Source organism: Octopus bimaculoides, chromosome 9 (genome assembly GCF_046866305.1).
Source record: "Octopus bimaculoides isolate indiv1 chromosome 9, ASM4686630v1, whole genome shotgun sequence".
Lineage (NCBI taxonomy): Eukaryota > Metazoa > Mollusca > Cephalopoda > Octopoda > Octopodidae > Octopus > Octopus bimaculoides.
The window spans coordinates 34193226-34214199 of NC_142936.1; the positions used below are offsets into that span (position 1 = coordinate 34193226).

At 37.1% G+C, this 20974-nt stretch overlaps 1 protein-coding gene across 1 annotated transcript in view; it reads right to left on the reverse strand.

The window, feature by feature from the left end:
* Positions 1–20974, reverse strand: part of LOC106875105 (uncharacterized) — a 64180-nt gene that overhangs the window by 31721 nt on the left and 11485 nt on the right. Inside the window, exons 3-6 of the mRNA XM_089357373.1 lie at positions 17343–17551; positions 13842–14017; positions 5359–5516; positions 918–1670 (exon numbers count right to left, since the gene is read on the reverse strand). Coding sequence (XP_089213499.1) covers positions 918–1670; positions 5359–5516; positions 13842–14017; positions 17343–17551 — 1296 coding nt within the window. The remainder of the gene's footprint in view (positions 1–917; positions 1671–5358; positions 5517–13841; positions 14018–17342; positions 17552–20974) is intronic.

The following is a 20974-nucleotide window of genomic DNA, read 5'->3' on the forward strand; positions in this document are numbered from 1 at the left end:
CTGTTACTGGGTACAGCAAATGAAGGATCACAACAAGTGGTAACATGCTGCGATACATCCAACCCATGCTTGCATAGAAAGCTAAATGTAAAAGGATCTGCTTATGTAAATATTTTTTTCACCAAGAGCCCTGTGCTGGTGGCATGTAAAAAGCACCCATGCCAGCACCACATAATAGTGCCCATGCTGGCACCACAAAAGCACCCATGCCAGTGCCCCGTAAGGAAGGATCCCAGCACACTCTGTAAAATGGTTGGCATTAGGAAGGGCATCCAACTGCAGAAATCAAGCCACATCAAAGTGGAAACTGGTGCAGCTCTCCTGCTTGCCAACTCTGGTCAAACTGTTCAACCCATGCCAGCATAGAAAACAGACATTAAATGATGATGATGATAGTTACTCTTCTGCAAAGTTTTCAAAAGCATAAAACATTTGTTATACAATACTTTTGGCAAATTTACCATGAATATCTGGAGTATTTAAACATGGAATATTTTAGAGTTAATCAAGTGTATTTGAAATAAAAATCCATCATTATTAAAGACACAGCAATCAAGCTTAGATCATTAAAAATCCGGAGATATACATTTTTCTTCAAAACATCACTCATGATGTTTCTATAGAGTAAAACCTTTGTATTTAGTAAAGTTGACATTGGAGAAATTTGAACTCAAACACTAGAGTGCTGGAATAAATACTGTAAGACCTTCCATCAAATGTTGTAATAAGTCTGTTAATTCCCCCCACCTTTCATTAAAGCTATTTATTCTCACAGAGCACTGTATTTTGTTTTGTAGTAAAAATTATGAATTACCATGTCAGTGAATGCTTTCACATAAGCAGCATTTTTATATTTAGCATACCTTCGTTTTATTATAGAAAGGCAGTGAAACAAATTAGAAAAATGAAATACACACCTCCTTCATCTTCCTTTTTATCCTTTGAGCTTTTTGACGATTTTTTGTTGCCTTTTGGTTTTACTTTCTTAGGTACTATTGCTGGTTTAACAAAAGTTTCTTTAGCAACAGTCATATCTTTTTGTTTCTCCAGATTTATATCAGATGGATGAACATCATTACCAGTTGGTAAATTTTGTGATGACTCATGCATTACATCAGTGTTATTTATTATTTCAGTCAATTCCATGTCAACTTCTCCATTTATTGTAGTGTTAGGTATGGCATTATTTAAACCATTATCAGCATCATTAACTACTAAGGCTGTTTCTGCAGTTTTACCATTTGACATTGATGCATCAGTACAAGGAATATGGTTAGAGTTATTTTTAACTACTTTATCCCTGTCAGAAGATTCAGAACTATTTCTGTTCACTGATGTATTTGAATCTATTACAGCTGCATTTTCCAAATTAACTTCTTCTGCATAAGAATCTTTAATAACTGATGGTTCTAAAATATCCAGTTGTTGGTGAAGGTTTTTACCAAGACCTGTAGCAGACAAGAGGAATGAAGAACGGCGCTTTTTTCGGGTAGCCGGGAGAGTTGTACCAAAATCGATTTCATCCAGAGATTCCCGTCTAAATTCAATACTGGAACGTCTTTTTACATCAGGGTGACTTTTAGTAGCAATTTTAGGTTTTTCAATGGGAACATTTAAATGTAGATTTTCATCAGCATTTTTACACAATTTTTCAGATTCCAATTCATCAACTAAAAAATGAACGAGAAAAGAATTAGTTTTTCTCTTTATCATGAAATAATGATAAACAACAATAAGCAAATATTATATAGAATAGAATTCTATTTTCCCCAGGGTTTTAATGATGTATCACAACTTTAATTACAATTTTATCATAATTATCTATTTATCTCTGTGCCATTGATTTGTTTTTTGATAATGTCAAGCAAAATAGAAACATCAAGAAAATAGACTTGAAAAATATTTCATGAAAAACATTCATGAAATCTCAATCAGTATAAAACAATTAAAAAATTTGAAAAAGAACATTACTTTTAAAATGGAACATAAGTACATAAGAAACTTTATAAGAAAAGTCTGTGTAACTGCATTTTGATCTCATAATCATCGAGATCATTTTACTTGGAAAAAATACTCGCTACCACCATCAAAGGATAGAAAACATTCCATAACTGAATATAGAGATTATCTTTGATGTTATAAAGTTCTCTAAAAAAATATTGCTAGTAGATTAGCTTCTGCTGTTCCTCAGCTATATCAAATGTTCATAAATGAAACGTTGTGATGCCAGGAAATGAGATTGGTTAATTGATAATCTAATTATAAAGGGGAACCAAATGCATAAGTATTTCTTTTATTATAATAATGGGGCCTCTGCAATCAAAGCTGACCATTCATCTGCAAGCAGGGGTGACTTTTTTTTTTTTTACCAATCCATGTAACTCTTCCCTCTCCAATACCACCAAGGCTGCCTAAGGGAAAAGCTGCTGAGTTGGCTGATGCAGCTTGACACCCATGCCACCACAGGTGTTTCTACAGTGTACAGAACCAGAAAATGATATTGTAAGGCATCTTCTTTGACCTAGCAGTTTTACCAATCCACTACCCTGAATTTTTTTTTTTTTTGTCATCCTTGAAAATTTGAAAGGCAAAATTGACATCATCATCACCATCATCTTTTAATATCCACTGTCCATGCTAGCATGGGTTAGACAGGACCTCATGAAATTTGAGCACAGAGTTGGAACAAATACCACAAGGCATTTTATTCAACACTAACAACTATGCTATTTTGTCTTTCATTATACTTCTAATGTGTTAAAGTGGTGTCTGAAAAACATCTCCGAAATTCTGTAATAGATTTTATATAAAATTTTACCTCATTTTTTTTTTTAATTACAGGCACATACAGTGACAATTATTTAAATATCACCATATACAATAAGTTGTTAGTAATTTATGATTTCGTCAGTTTGTCCTTGTTTTGTTTACATTTTCTGACTCAATTTAGGCTGTAGTGAAAATTTTGGTTGAAATGATATCCTTGGATTTATGTCCACCCTGATTGGTTCAGGTGGCATCACTGACAGCAGCTCATCGGTTAGTTCACTTGTTAGTTCATATGCTTTTTCTTCAGATGCATGAAGAATTGCATGAGATTTTATAGGAACCATGTTCTATTGTTACCATATTCCTACTTTTCTAGACAACTATAAATGAGCTTGCCTTGAAAGGTAGAGACAGTCTCTTCATTGCTGTATGAACACACTGTTGTCCATGCGAAGTGAAGAATCTGGGTGCATCACATCTGGTCTGCATATCTTTTTTATTTTATCACTGTTCTGAACATTATTCAAGGTTATGCAGGAATGTATTGTCAAAGAAGTTTCATAATGCATGACACCAAGTAGAATGACATTCATCTTCCTCCTATCAAGGGCCTCAAAGAGGGACACTGGTTGCACTGTGGGGAGTTACCATGCACTGTGGGGAGTTACCAGTTTTGGCCTTCCACCATCATCATCATCATCATCGTTTAACGTCCGCTTTCCATGCTAGCATGGGTTGGACGATTTGACTGAGGACTGGCAAGCCAGAAGGCTGCACCAGGCACCAATCTGCTTTGGCAGAGTTTCTACAGCTGGATGCCCTTCCTAGCACCAACCACTCCGAGAGTGTAGTGGGTGCTTTTACGTGCCACCGGCATGAAGGCCAGTCACACGGTACTGGCAATGGCCACGCTCAAAAAGGTATTTTTTATGTGCCACCTGCATGGGAGCCAGTCCAGCGGTACTGGCAAATACTAATGAATGTGTTCATAGTTCTCAAGAAGCATTCAACTTTGCCATTAGCATCAGACCAGTGAGTGGTAACCTTCCTGTGATGAAACATACACTGATTAACAAAATGATGACCTTAGAAAGGAGGTTCTTTATCAATTTTGACAATTGCTGGTAAGTCTTGTAGGCAAATATGGAATTCAGACAAGGAGTAACAACTTTTGTTGACCTTGATGACTAGTAACACCAGCTACCGCTGGTGTTACCAGTACCATTCCTGATATCAAGATGAACTGAGAGAGGGTTGTGGTTGCTTTCTCTGATGTCACCTCAGCCACAACTGGAACTAACTCCATTGTATAGAACATTGATAGTGCTTGTCTCCATAGTTGCAGCTCTTACTTCATCAAGAACTTAATTCAGAAATAGTTACCTGGCAAAGCTTTACATCTAACCCTTGTGGAAAAACAGCTTTGCAAAATCTGTGCCAAGATTTCTCTATTGACATCATAAAATTCACATACTGCAGTCAACAATTGCAGCCTCATGTAAGAGGAGTCTGTTCTCCAGGGCTAAGAGAAAAGATAGACTTTGAAATAGCCTGTCCTTTTTGGCATAAAGTAATCAGTCAATGAATGTTTTATCTTATGTTCAGCAGAAACATCAACACTACTCACACTGCACAGAGCACCAACACCTCTCTCTATGTCTATGAAACTATCAAAGATGTTGAATATCTCTTACCCAACATAACAAAACAGTATCACTTTTCTATTACAGTCACTAATCACATAAGGTGTTCATGACAGATTTTCAAAATGTTCTATTCATTTTCATTATCTAGAGCCACTAGACTGCATTATTGTACACAGAATGGAAGAAAGAGAAGCATTACAACTGACATGTTATATTAACAGGATTGAAATCAACAAATAGAGAGGAAAATTGTTTCTTAAGTTTATATCCTTTATAAGTCTTGTTGCCAAACATATTTTCTTCAGTTCATGAGAAACATATACCAATTTTTCAATTACATTTTAAAAGAGAAAAACAAGATACATTAACATGATTTTTAGTTTAACCTGGCTGTCACTTTTCCTTGTCCAAATGCTGTTTTATGGTGCAATTGTAAACAATACTACTCTACACTACAATTGGAGATAATCAAACTTACATTTACATTAGAAGTAAATATAGTTCCATATCCTTGTACAACAGCAAATTTCACCTTATACTTTTGTTTCGACTCTTTTAATAGTTTTTCTAATTTGATCTGTGTACTCAAGAATTTATTTTTCAGTACAACCCCTTTATCGTCCCAGTAGCAGATGATGATAATGGTACTTCAGTCATTGACAATATCTTTTTGCGTAACTGCATTAACATTGCAACAAGAATTCCTCAAAACCAAATAACACACAGCAACAAAGATCAGCAGTTACTACCACAATAAGTGGTGACATGCTCAGAGTTACATGTATCCTATGCTAGCATAGAAAGCTGGATGTAAAATGGGCTTATGTAAATTTTTTTTACATGAAATTAGTTACATTTCTGTACTTCTCCAAAACATTTTTAATACAATATTTTTGGTAAATTTATCATAAATATTTGTAATATTTAAACATGTAATATTTACCTTTAGACAACACATCAAGTGTATTTGAAGTATAATCTGTATCAATAAAAGTCTCAGCTATGAAGCTAAGATCATTACAAATCTGGGAATTAACATTTTTCTTTAAGGCAACATCACCTATGGCATCTTTATTGAGCAAAATCTTTTCATTAGGGTTTCTAAATACAAAAAGAAAGATTGTAACATTAAATAATGAACAAATTCACTAAAGTATATACAGGACGTAAAGAAAGAAACATGAAACAAGGTATTGCATTTACCTTTGGCCTGTCCTGTGTATTACATATGATATACAGGACATATTTTCTGGGTGTCCATGCATCATATATGACACACATTCCCAATTTTTATCAACCACCAACTTGGGACTTTTCAAAAGAAAGCTTTATATTACTCAAAACGTATGAAACAAGGCCTAACTAAAAGCCTGAAAACAAGCATGGATATTTAGGATAAACTTACGAAAATGCTTTGGACAGGCCAAGCGTTAATCGTTTTTAAAAAATCAACTACTGATAAGACATCAAAGCTTACAGATAATGTGAATGACAATATGCTACACTGTTCTCTGCTTAAAGGATAGTATCTAATACTGATATCTTCCAAAAGATATAAAAACATTAGTTTATATTAAATTTTAAGTGTACAAACTTATGTTATATACTCTACTTTTCCATGCTCGCATGGCTCAGATGGAATTTAATGAAGCAGGTTTTCTACAGTTGGACGCCTCCTAACACTAACCTTCATCTGTTTCTAAAGTAATATTTTACATGGCCAGACATTGTTTTTCACAGAAAATTGGAAAGAAACATCATTTGAATAAAGGTGATGCTCATTTACAACCATCATGTGATGTCAAGACAAGAGTACACACACACACTCATGCATGTGTGTATGTATATGTATATATATATATATATATATATATATATATATATATATATATATACACACACACACACACACACACACACACACAGAGTGTGATGGGTAAATTGTCACCATTTTATATTTTTAATTTCACACATGAGCATTGTTTGTTTTTGATTTTGTCGACTACACAGAATAGTATGATCAGTTGGGCACTGTCTATGAGAAAAACAGCGCCATGATGCAATTCACTCTGCCAGAAATTTGGAAATGACAGGCTGTACTGCCTGGCATTCGCACTGGAAGTTCCAGTACAAACATTTCAGAGTGTTTGGGCATCAATCTGAGGATAGTTCAATCTGAGAACATGTACTGAAAGTGATAAAAATCAAACATCCAGTCAACATCATGGTGTTTGGAGTGATCACTAATGATGGAGATGTTATGCCTCCATTCATCTTTCTACACAACCTCAGACTCAACACAGACCTACATCAAGTGCCTGCAGGAGGTAGTGCTGCCCTGGGTTAAGAGGGTGGCTGCTGGAAGACCCTATATCTGGCAACAGGACTCTGCACCATGCCACACAAGCAGGAGAACCCGGTCATGACTGTCAGACAATTTCTGTGACCACATCACCCATAACATCTGGCCGCCTAACTCCTCACACTCAACCCCCTTGATTATTATGTGTGTGGCACAGTTGAGTGAGAGACCAACAAAACTCCTTGTAACACCAAAGATGAACTGAAGGTAAAGATTATGGCTTTCATTCTCAGGCTGCTCCAAGAAAAGTGCCAGGAGCAAAACAAAGCACTTTATGCAACATTTGTCGATCTGATAAAAGCGTTTGACACTGTGAGCAGAAAGAGTCTATAGCAGTTCCCAAAATTCCTAACCATGATCATCCAGCTTCACGAAGACCAACAAGGACAAGTTTGCCTGAATAGCGACATATCAGCCATTCCCCATCAACAACAGCGTGACGCAGAGCTGTATCCTAGCACCAACTCTTTTCAGCATCTTCTTCAACATGATACTCAAGCAGGCCACTGCAGACCTTGATACTGAAGATGTCTGGATGGCAGTCTTTTCAACCTCCAGTGCCTACAGGCCCACACCAAGACCCAAGAGCAACTGATCCAGGACCTCCTCTTTGCAGATGATCTGCACTTGTTGCACACAGAGAAAGAGCCCTGCAACACATCACATTCTGCTTTGCAGAGGCCACCCAGCACTTCAGGCTGGAATCCGGTCAGACACCAACCAGTTCCTCAGGAAGAGTACAGCCTGCCCCACATCACCATTGCCAAAACAGAACTGAAATCCATACAGCAGTTCACTTAACTTGGATGTACCATCTCATCAGATGTGAGCATCGACAAAGAAATTGACAACAGACCTGCAAAGGCAAGCAAAGCATTTGGCAGACTGTAGAAGCATGTGTGGAACAGCAAGGTCAACACAAAAGTCAGTCGTTCTCGCGATTTTTCTATATGGCTCTGAGTACTGGATCCCCTACTGCTATCATCTCAGACTCCTCAAACGTTTTCATCTATGCTTCCTCAATACCATCCTCAACACTGAAGCGACTACATTACCAACACTGAGGTCCTCGAGTGAGCAAAGATCACCAACATGGAAGCCATTTTACTTAAGACATGACTGTGTTGGGTAAGGCATGTTGACAGGATGAAAGACCACCACCTACTCAAGATCATCACGTATGGTGAGCTCACCACCAGCCACCACAACAGGGGGACACCAAGGAAGTGTTACGACTGCCTGAAGTAGTCCCTTAGTGTTTGTAACATTGATTATCATGAGTGATCCACACTAACAACTGACCATGTCACTTGGCACCATACCATCAGTGATGTTGTTTGCTCTTTTGAGATCTCTCACAGTACCTCTCTTAAAGAAAAACGTCAGAGGCAAAAAAAAAAACAATGCAGCTGTATCATCAGACCCTGAACAACCATACCCCTGTCATCACTGCAATCAGATATGTCGATCCCATGTTGGCCTTATCAGCCATGAATGAGCGTGCAGACGACGTGGACAACAGCCTTCCTAATCTTCGTCAGCAATGCCAAGCCAAGAAGAAGATATAGATATACACACACACGCTAACAATCACGCAAACATACACACACACACACACACACCCAAGCATACACACCCTTGCACACATAACCCACATATACCCCCATTCACAAATACCTCCCACACACCTGACAACCCATACATACCCCCATCCACACATACCTCACATACCTCCCATACACCTACACACACACCTTACATATATACCGCCCACATACATGCGCGCCCTCACACACACATAGACGAACACACATATATACACACACACACCCATATACACGCGCACGCCTACATACACAGCTGCATACACACAGGAGTGCACACACAAAATAACACACATACCTAGCACACATCCTTACGCTCTCACACACATACGCATGCACACACATAAACACCTCTCACATACACAAAACCACACACACACACACATACACATATACACACATGCACACATACACATATACACACATGCACACACACCTCTCACATACACAATATACACATACACGCACACACAAAAAATATACACACACGCGCACACACACATACAGACACACATAAACACACACACACCCGTACCTAACACTCACAATCCCACACACACTTCTCACCAACACTACACACTCACAGACACGCATACAATCACACACACATGGGCATAAACAACACACGCACATACAATAGCAAATGCACGCACACACACGTACACAGCAACGCACATATACACAAACACACACGCACGCACAAAAACATACACATACACACACGCACACATACAAAATACACAAACACGTACACGTACCCAACACCTACAACCCCACACAAACACGAACACACACATACTCAAAAAACCGCCTGCTGACCTTCCACTTACCATTGTCTATAAGCATCCACTAACCATTCCTGCCACTAATTCCTTCCACTACGTCATACACACAAACAGACTAACAGATAAACCACCAAACCATGCACACACACACACACAAACATACATACGCACACACACGTTCTGTTATCACACACACACTCGCAGACTCTCGCGCACGCACAGATATTCATCTCCCTTTTTCACTCTCCTGTCTTAGAAAGAACTTTTCCCCCACCACCTCCTCTTCCGGTCTTTTCACAATGTAACCTCGTGAGCATTGGTACCATTTTCCTCTTTCTCCGTTCTTCCATTCTCCGAACTTTCCATCTTTCCGACGAAGGGCTACGCCCGAAACGTCATACACTCTCTCTTTCCTTTCCCGAGCGTCCAATAACACTATCCGTATCACGTCCTCACTTTGTTGTTTTTTTGAACCTATATATATATATATATATATATATATATATATATGGTCTGGTTATTGTGACTGAAGAGGAGATAACTAATCCAAAATGCAATGCATCCCATAGTTTGGTCAGGTAGCACTGCAAGCTGATTAGGTGTATTTACACTCATTTGTCAACAGTGAGAAATTTTCTCCATAACAAAACACAGTGAAAAGCTTTCTTATGGTCAAGTAGATTTGAACTGGTAACAAGTTTGCATTTATACACATCACTGCTTAGCACTGTTACCCTGTATTTTATTTACAGTGAGCTGCTTGGATAAGTGTTGATCTCAGAAGACTTTTGACAGAAACCCTTGCTCTGTAATTTGGTGGTTGGTAAGGAAACTGGAGATAAATGGCTTGTGAAGGCCATACAAATCTGTACAGAGGGGCAGTAAGTAATGAAACACCTGTCTTGAATTTCCCTGTTATGGCCTAGAAAAAACTAATAAGGAAAGTGACCTAAGAACCAAATCTTGGTGAGCATCTAACTAAATGCTAAGTTTCTCACTGAACTTCTTGCTAACTTTTACTTTGCTAACTACACCTCTGTACAAGGCTTGCATGGATCTTGCAAGCCATTCATCTACCCCCAGTTTTCTTAGCATTTATCAAACTGAATGATGACAGGAGTATCATAAGAGAGATATGGTCTCTCATCACTGCCCTGTCTCATTTTTGTGGGTGAAGAAGAGAAAACTACTCCGAAATGTAATGCATCCCAGTCTGGGCAGGTGACGTTGTGAGCCAATCCAGTATTTAAACCCAATTGTTAAAAGTGAAAAATGTTCTTTATGATGAAACACAGCTATTCATATTATATCTTACATTCTTTTCAGTGTTCACTGAGCATGAAACAGCAGTCATGATGTCAGCATTTTGGTACCTAGTGTGAATCATCATGATACAGGCTCTTTTCTAATATTCAGATGGCTTCCAGTCCTTCTTTTCTCAACTACAACTTTAACCATTCAGCATTTAAACTGGCCATATCCAGCCCAAGCCAGATCTGGCCTTTCACACCTACCCTACAATATCATTCAAAGAATATATAATCACATCATTGAAATTTAAAAGCTACACGATAATGCATGATTAATTCAAAACAAGGTAAATAAACAAACACTATATTTGACAAAGTAATCTAAATGCTAAAGGGTTAATCCTTATCTTCTCCAATACCATTGACTGTTCCTGAAAAGGAGTCATAAAAATTGTCAAATTTAGTCTGAACACTGTGTGTGTGTGTGTGTGTGTGTGTGTGTGTGTGTGTGTGTGTGTTTGTGTGTGTACACAATGATAAGCTTCTTTTAGTTTCTATCTACCAAATCCACTTATAAGGCTTTGGTTGGCCTGGGGCTATAGTAGAAGACACCCAAGATGCTACACAGCAAGACTGAATCCAAGACAACAAGGACGGAAAGCAAACTTTTTAACCACACAGGTATGCCTGTGCCTTTATAATGATACTAGCAGTATAGCCCGGCGCTGCTCGGGATTAAGCTAGGATTATTAAGTGATCAAGTGCTCTGTTTCAAACCAAAATAAGTAACATCGACATCAAATTTGAGCGAAATCTGTTGAAATTGGTTTGGCTGAAAATGGTTTGCTGGTAATTTGATTGAGAAATCTCATAAGGAATCAGTTTATTGGTTATTTCCACTCATTGATTGTTTTTTTTAAAGTTGCATTAGAGATTTGCATAGGAAAAGGTTGATCTGAAGGTTTGCATTGGTGATGTGGATTGGAGTAACTTAGGAAAACTTACCAACAGCCTTAACCAAAAAATAAGGCGCCTGTCCCTTCTAGGTTAACTCTAACCCTAACCCTAACACCAACCCTAATCCTAATCCTAACATTAACCTTAACCCTAGTGGAAATCCTGTGGGTGTTAATCTGAAAAATTACCAAACCCTTTTTGTGGTCCGAAAAACGGGGGGGGGGGGGGGACTGACAAATTGTTACATATGTTTTTGTTTCATAGTAGTGAAATATAAACAAAACTCTTTCGCTCCCAAAGTAGTATATGTGCGTGTGTGTGAGAGTGAGAGGGGGGAGAAAGATGAACGATTTAAAATAAATAAATGATTTAAAATAAATATATTTTAATTGTTGTGTGAGAAAGTATATATAATCTCATTATAGAATATAGTGTCTTTCAAAAACATCGTATATTTTAAACTATATCTCATGTTTAAGAAAAAAATGCATTTTACATTTTACACTTACTCTGTCTTCCTTACATACATTTTCTTTCGTAATACGCTGTTTCCCTCTTCCACTTTTTCGTTCTTTTTTTTTTTTTGTTAGATGCTGGCAAACAAAATCTGTCTTGCTTAGAAAAATTTTCTTTGCTTTCTGTCTCCCTTTCCCACTTTTTCATTTTTTTTTTTTTGTTAGACGCTAGCAAACACTGTATCTCCCCCGTCACAAACACACTATTTCTGTCTGTCTGTCTGTCTGTCTGTCTCTCTCTCTCTCTTCTTCACGCGCGTATGCACAGATTTGACTTCGCCATGTCAACAAACTTCAAAATTGGTAAAAGTTTATCGATTTTACAGCTATACGCGGGTGCCTCTGAGAGAAAAAGATGACGAAAATGCAGACAGGGTCATTCCGAATCTCCTAAAATTGGAGTGACATGCGTGCTAATTTGTGGACGTGCATAAAGTACAATCACGTACACACACACATCCTGCCTTATATATATACGGATATATATCACTTTTCAAAGTTATCTCTACAGCTTTTAGAACCAGCACTGAAACATACAATGTTTCATATGTGAAAACATCTATGTAAACAATGTGATCAAAGATATTGAGAAAATCTGTACAGATATCTTTAGATAGCTACTGAATCGCACTGCTAACACAGTGGGACACAGTACTGACTTATAAAAGCCCTTAATATACTTGGTAGCATATGTTACTCATATGTCATCTATGAAAAAAATATAATGGGATTATAAACCCTTTGTAAGAATAGTAGAATTCTGTTTCAACCTGGTTTTCTGTAATGGAGTGATATTATGCTAAATATTTTTAAACTCTTAATTTAGGATAGTTTCTTTCTTATGTCATCAGAAAAATTTAGACATCTAAATCTAAAATTTTGATTTGATAATTCGCAGAATGGTAATGATTTTCTTTCAGATTTGCCTGAGGACTGGAAAAGTGCTTTGAGCTCTACTAGTAACTCAATAATGCAGGTGGGTTTTGGTTTTATGTATTTTACTAGCAGAGAGCTGATCAGTTTGACAGTGGTTACTACAAACTGTTACAGACAACCTACAATGTTCAGTTTTTTCAATCTTCAGCTTAAGTATTGACTTCACTAGTGTAGTCTAAGTGAATGCAGGGCACAAACTTTAGTAAAAGATTGGCTATGAGGATATGTTATAATCGTCAAACAAATATTAGGCCATTAGACTACAGCTGGATATAAGGTGCATGTGCGTGAGAATACTCTCATATTCATTGCAGTACACATAATACTGGTATTTATGTAATTAGTATGACTATTTTCTAGTGAAATTCATGATTTATTACATATCATCATCATCAAACGTCTGTTGTCCATGCTGGCATGGGTTGGACAGTTTGACAGGGGCTGTTAAGTTAGAAGACTGCACCAGACACCAGTCTGATTTGACATGGTTTTCTATAGCTGGGTGACCTTCCTAACGCCAACCACTCCAAGAATGTAATATGTGCTTTTACATGCCACTGGCATGGGTGCCATTTGCATGACACTGGGGTGCTTTTATGTGCTACCAGCACAGGTACCAATTTGCATGACACTAGTATCTGCCACAACTGCAATTTTGCTCAGCTTGATAGATCTTTTTCTGAAGCATGACATAATGCTAAAGGTCTTGATCATTGCCTCCATGAGGCCCAACACTTGAAAGGAATTGGCCATTTTGCCTCTGGGAGGCCCAACGCTTGAAAGGAACTCATCTAGGAGGCCCAACACTCGAAAGGAACTCATCTAGGAGGCCCAATGCTCAAAAGGAACTCATCCGAGAGGCCCAATGCACAAAAGGAACTCATCCGAGAGGCTCAATGCTCAAAAGGAACTCATCCAGGAGGCTCAATGCGCAAAAGGAACTCATCCAGGAGGCCCAATGCCCACTTTGCCTCCATTCCTTTTGAGCATTAAATTACCAAAATAATATTTACTTACTCTGTAGGAGTTTTTTCTATATTTCGTCCAATTTCTATTGAGTTTGATCTTGAGTTAGCAGCTGGTGTAGATAAATAAGATACAATACTTTCAGAAATCTCTTGTACTGTTGAAGTAACAATGGTAAGATGTTCACCAATATCTGAAACCTTTTGCTTAATCATCATCAGAATAGGCTGTATGTAAGAAACATCAAAAATATAATTTGTTAATGTAATATATACATTTTAAATACTACAATACACAATTATGAATTATAGTTTTAAAATAAAGACAGAATGATCAGAAGCACAGCAGAAGGAAACTTCTGCGTAGCTTAAAGGAAAACTTCCATTTCTCTTTGAAAAGTAGAAAGGGCCATTAAAAATATGAAGACAGGAGAAGTAAGAACACCATTGGGGATAGCTGTCAAGATGTTGAAATTGAAAAATTGAAAAATTGTACCAGGCCTGAAAAGAATGGAAGAGGAAGGAAAGAAAGAACAATATCAAGAAGTTAGAAGAGAAGCTATACATCAAGTGAAAATTGAAAGAAGAGGAACAAAGGATCTGAATTGTGGTATTCAGAATTCCAAAACAGTATCAATCAGGATATAGTTCATGAAAAATACAAAGTATCACAGTTGTCTTCATTGACACTAAAGAAAAACCTAGCAGGGAAATACTACAATAAGCTAAACAAAGAGAATGCATAGAAGAATAGGGGGATAACTGAGTAGATCCAACAGAAGGACTAACAATTTAGGTTAACTAAAGTAAACAAGCCTGTTAAAATAAGGCAGAAAAAGTAGCAGGACTATCAGGAGATGTACTACAAAAGAGGAATAAATTAGACGCATTAAACTGATGGATCAAAACATGAAAGGAGTAGAGAGAGTTTACATCACAGCTTATCAGAGTGACAATCAGCTTAAACAAGGTGCAGTTTAGATTTGTACTAGGATTGGGAATTACTGATGCAATTTTTTTAGTGAAACAGCTACAGAAGTTCTTACCTAAAAGCAAACTGATTAAACATCATCTATTGACCCACAAAAAGCTTTTGACAAGTTACCATGCTCTGTAGTTTGATAAATGCTATGAAAAATGGGGGTAGATGAATGGCTTGCAAGAGCCATGCAAGCCTTGTACAGAGGTATAGTTAGCAAAGTAAAAGTTAACAAGAAGATCAGTGAGAAACTTAGCATTTAGTTAGATGCTCACCAAGATTTGGTTCTTAGGTCACTTTCCTTATTAGTTTTTCTAGGCCATAACAGGGAAATTCAAGACAGGTGTTTCATTACTTACTGCCCCTCTGTACAGATTTGTATGGCCTTCACAAGCCATTTATCTCCAGTTTCCTTACCAACTACCAAATTACAGAGCAAGGGTTTCTGCCAAAAGCCTTCTGAGATCAACACTTATCCAAGCTATGCAGTTATCTCACCAAGAATATAGCATCAATGGTACCTCTTCCTGGGACAAAATCAAACTGCATCGCATCCAAACTAGTCTTGCCAGTAATCAGTTTCACAATTTTTTTCTCTAACTTTCATAACCTGGTCCAATAGTGGATGAATTAAATGACAAACTAATACTCAGTAGATTGAAATAAATGGTGATGATATCTAGTTTAGCTTATAATAAATATGAGTCTCCTGAATGATTTTGCTTGTTAAGCATGGGGACTCAAAAGCTGTTGTGTCGATGCAGTTAAAGACAGGCTATTCATTGGAAAAAATAACCATTAAGAAAAAAAGCAAAAGCCTTCAGGTAGGGTAGCTCTCTGAATTCAGCTGATCTCTCTGAAAGAGGAAAATCTTAAGTGAACAGCCAAGCCAACTGAAACAACTTTTTGATGTGGATACAGCAAAACTTCATTATGCAGTTTGGGATACTTTACAATTTTACAACTTATTTAATTTGATATAAAATTTTATTTTATACAATAATTTTTTCAAATTTACCTTGTTTTCAACTTTTTTTAATTTAAATAGACACTTTTAATTAATCTACAAAATGAGTGAGAAATTAAAATTATGTTAATGAATTTCTTCTATTCATGAATCATTATTGTGTATGTTTGTGTATTTTCAAGTATGCCTGGATTTATTTCATTTTTGTATATTTTGTATTTATTTTTCTATATTTTTTATATATGAATTGCAGTATTTTGTGCTATTTTACCTTTATGGTATGCTTGCTTTGGATACAATACTGAAATTCCAATAATGTGCCCAATTCTTCTATATTTCAATTTAGTTATATACCTGTCTAATAACATTTTTTACATAGTGATTGTAAAACGAAATTTTTAAAATTTTACATTTTACTGAATTTACCTATAATTAGTTTTGAGAAAAAATTATGTAATTGATTTATAATTAAGTTGTTCCCAAACCGCCATATACAGTACCATGCAAAAGTCTTTGGCACTTTAAACTATTGTTTAAATAAGTGAGAATTTGTCAGAAGGCCTCCAATAAAGCAAAATGACAAAAACGTTACATGACAAAAACAGTTAAGTTTGGGACAAATTAAAATTATGTTAATTAATTTCTTCTATTCCTGAATCGTTATTGTGTATGTTTGTGTATTTTCAAGTATGTCTAGATTTATTTCATTTTTGATGCTTTGAAGATACATGAAAAGTGATGGTTCAAGAAAGTTGGTTAAAATTGACAGTAACTTAAATAGTGCCAAATACATCCAGTTACTGAAGGACAGTTTGTTACCAGACTTGGATGAAGGGGATATTTTTCAGCATGACAGAGCTCCATGCCACAGATTGCGTGCAACACAACAGAGTCTGGCTGATGAAGGTGTCACCGTATTGAAAGATTGGCCAGCTCAGAGCCCTAACTTAAATATTATCAAGCAAATGTGAACAGAACTAAAGAGAAGAGTTCATCAGAAGAATCCACACAATCTTAAAGAGTTGTGGGAGCTCAGCCACAGAGAATGGCATTTCATACCTGTGAAGATGGTGAAGGATATGTATGCATCTCTTCCCAGGCACATTGAAGCAATTATTCAAGCTATGGGAAGCCACACAAAACATTAACAATGTACAGTAACTTCGTGAAATGAACATTACGTAATAAATTTTCTGTTTTAAAACACTATATCTTGATTGGTTTATGTGAAGTGGCCGAAAACTTTTGAACAGCCATTTTTGGCGGTCATCTCACATTTTCCCCTCTCATTCAGAACCCCTACTACAAAATATAATGATTAGATATGGAAATGACTCCAACAGGGCCAATGTTTCATTTGTAATAAACGCAATGTGAAACATTCACTTAAGTTGGTGATTAGTAGAATTTACAAGAGTTTAAAGTGGCCGAAGACTTCTGCATGCTACTGTATCAATAAATAAAAAAATTATATTCGTTTTATGAAATCAGTTGAAGTCTTGATTATTTTAGAATTTAATTGAAACATATCTAGGGTGTTTTAGTTAGAAATTTAGTAATGAAAGGTGCAATGAAACAAAGATAAATTATTTTGGATGCTTGCTTACCTTCAACCGAGCACCAACTTGCTCTTCAAGACAATGTGAAGCCATATACTTATTACCGGCAGCTTCAAGCATCAGATTTCTATTATCCAACCTAAGAGAAGAGATGACGTTAGTGGCCCATGCTAAGTCTTGCTTTGCAACCTGTAATGCATAAGCTAGAGCTTTGTTGTTAGATCTCAATGTTTGTTTCATTTTTGTTGAAGCATTTACTGAAAATAAAATAAATTTAGAAAATTCTTCAAATTTAAATATTTTTAAAGTTTTGAAACACTTTAAATTTTATTTTAGTATAAAAAATATTAATAAATAATTCCACAGATGTTTGTACCACCAATATTAGTAAAACAAAGAGTTCTCTTATACAAAAATAAGTAAACTTATTTATTTGGAAAGCGTAAATGAAAAAAACATTAAAAAAAAAAAAGAAATTACTCAAGGAAATCTGTTGTCAATGACATCTTTCAATATAGTCAAGCATAGAAGCCAGACATTAAAAGATGATAGATTGTATCAGTGAAAGTAAAAGTGTGTTGCCAGCAGTTTCATATTACTTAGATCTCATTAGCAATGCAGAAGAAAATATGTTGTCATCATCATCATAACCATTTAATGTCAACTCTTCCATGATTGCATGGGTTGGACAAAATTTATTGAAGCAGATTTTCTACAGTCAGATATCCTTTCTGTTGCTTGTTACCAGGCAGGCTAATATTCTGCATGACCAGACAAGTTTTCATGGAAGATTGTAAATGAAATATACTGCTTGTATGGTGATGTCATTCATTTACAACTGTCATATGAAGTCAAGGCAAGAAGGCAGTAACACACACATACATATATATATAAATAAAGATAAATTAAATATAGCGTCACTTCAGAACCAATGGACCCTGAAGTGACATATATAATTGAACTCTGATTATGTATATCAGAAAAAATATATACAAGTCAAAACAATTTGTTGGACTTTTACGGTTTTTATAATTATTTATATAATATTATGTTATGTTATATATTACATTCATAGTATTTAATGTAATATTGTAATAAATTATAGAATGTCAATAGAACATCTCTCTATATAATTTATCTTTATTATTGAAGTATACCAATATTTATATGGTATCCAACTGAAGTACCAGGGAATTGGATGTTTAACACACTCCTTTGAAGGATTTCTTTTCCTCAGTTTGTTAATTTATATATATGAATATATATATAAAGTTCCCATCTACCAGATCCACTCGCAAGGTTTTGGTTAGCCCAGGACTATAACAAGACACTTACCCAAGGTGCCTTAAAGTAGCATGTAGTTGGGACCATGTGGTTGGGAAGCAAACTTCTTACCACACAGCTGTACCTATGCTTATGTATCATAATGATCATCATTTAATGCCCATATTCCATGCTGGCATAGGTTAGTCGTGATGTGTATAAGAATGGTAGCTCATAATTTGCTTACAGAAAAGTATAAATTTGTTTCCCAAACTCAAATCAAGATTGATATGACTTATGCTTCAACTCCATTATCACAGTGAGGTATAGACTACATATTGCAAATGCCAACACAACTTGCATGTCATCTAATTATTCTACAAACAGCCAGAAAAATAAAATGGCTAAAATGATAGATCAGAGAAACATTAAGAAAAATAAAAAAGCAGAGATTTTGCAAATGATTCATAGCTGAATTCTCCACTGTGGTTGTTTCAACAGAATCAAAATAACTGCAAAATCTGCTTTCATACTATTCTGAAAATGCTTATCACTTTAGACAATTTTAAATAAATGCAAATTTATTCTATTTTTACTTAGTAAAAAGGTGGGTCATTTTAAAATGTGATAGATGATGTGAGACCTGCTATAAAAAGTAGGAAAAAGATTCACCAACTATAATACAGAAGAAAACTGGAGTACATATAGTGTTGGGGCATAGGCATCAAGCTGTTAGATCAGGTTATGAAAGTTACAGAGAGGGTCATAGCCCAACTAATTAGGGAGCGAATCAATTTAGATGAGATGCAGTTTGGGTTCGTGCCAGGTAAAAGCACTACTGATGCCTTATTTCTAGTGAGACAGTTGCAGGAGAAATACCTAGCTAAGGATAAACCTCTGTACCTGGCTTTCGTTGACATGGAGAAAGCCTTTAACAGGGTCCCCCGATCCCTTATCTGGTGGTCAATGAGGAAACTTGGGATAGAAGAATGGTTAGTGAGAGCTGTGCGAGCCATGTACAGAGATGCTGCCAGTAAGGTGAGGGTTGGAAATGAGTACAGCAATGAATTCCGGGTAGAGGTAGGGGTCCACCAAGGTTCCGTCCTCAGCCCCCTCTTATTTATCATAGTCCTCCAGGCAATCACAGAGGAGTTCAAGACAGGTTGCCCCTGGGAGCTCCTCTATGCTGATGACCTTGCCCTAATTGCGGAGTCACTATCAGAACTAGAGGAGAAGTTTCAGGTGTGGAAGCAAGGTCTAGAATTGAAGGGCCTTAGAGTCAACCTAGCTAAAACCAAAATCCTAATAAGTAGGAAGGTAGATAAAACACAAACCCCTTCAGGTAGATGGCCCTGCTCAGTATGTAGAAAAGGAGTAGGTAGTAACTCTATAAGATGTACCCGGTGCAAGCTATGGACACATAAGAGGTGCAGCAACATCAAAGGCAGGTTAACTAGCAAGTTAGTTTTTGTTTGTGGCAGATGTTCAGGTGCAATAAAGACTGTAAACAAACAGGAAACAAGTTCTATCTCATTCCAGGGTGAAAAACTAGAGGTAGTCGATAGCTTCCGCTATCTGGGCGACCAAGTTAGTAGTGGGGGTGGGTGCGCTGAAAGTGTAGCTGCTAGAATAAGAATAGCCTGGGCAAAGTTTAGAGAGCTCTTACCCCTGCTGGCGACAAAGGGACTCTCACTCAGAGTAAAAGGCAGACTGTATGACGCATGCGTACGAACAGCCATGCTACATGGCAGTGAAACATGGGCTGTAACTGCTGAGGACATACGTAAGCTCGCAAGGAATGAAGCCAGTATGCTCCATTGGATGTGTAATGTCAATGTGAATACCCGTCAGAGTGTAAGTATCTTGAGAGAAAAGCTGAACATTAGAAGCATCAGTTGTGGTGTGCAAGAGAGACGATTGCGCTGGTATGGACATGTGGTGAGAATGGATGAGGATAGCTGCGTGAAAAAGTGCCACAACCTAACAGTTGAGGGAACCCGTGGAAGAGGTAGGCCCAGGAAGACCTGGGCTGAGGTGGTGAGGCAAGACCTTCGTACATTGGGCCTCACCGAGGCGATGACTACTGACCGAAACCTTTGGAAATGTGCTGTGCGTGAGAAGACCCGGCAAGCCAAGTAAGATCGTTGCCAGTGCCCCTGGACTGGTTCTTGTGCGGGTGGCACATGAGATGCACCATTTTGAGCGTGGCCGTTGCAAGTACCGCCTGACTGGCTCCCGTAGGATTTTTGAGAGAGATCGTTGCCAGTGCCCCTGGACAGGCTTGTGCGGGTGGCACATAAAAGACACCATTTCGAGCGTGGCCGTTTTCGTGCGGGTGACACGTAAAAGCACCCACTACACTCTCTGAGTGGTTGGTGTTAGGAAGGGCATCCAGCTGTAGAAACTCTGCCAAATTA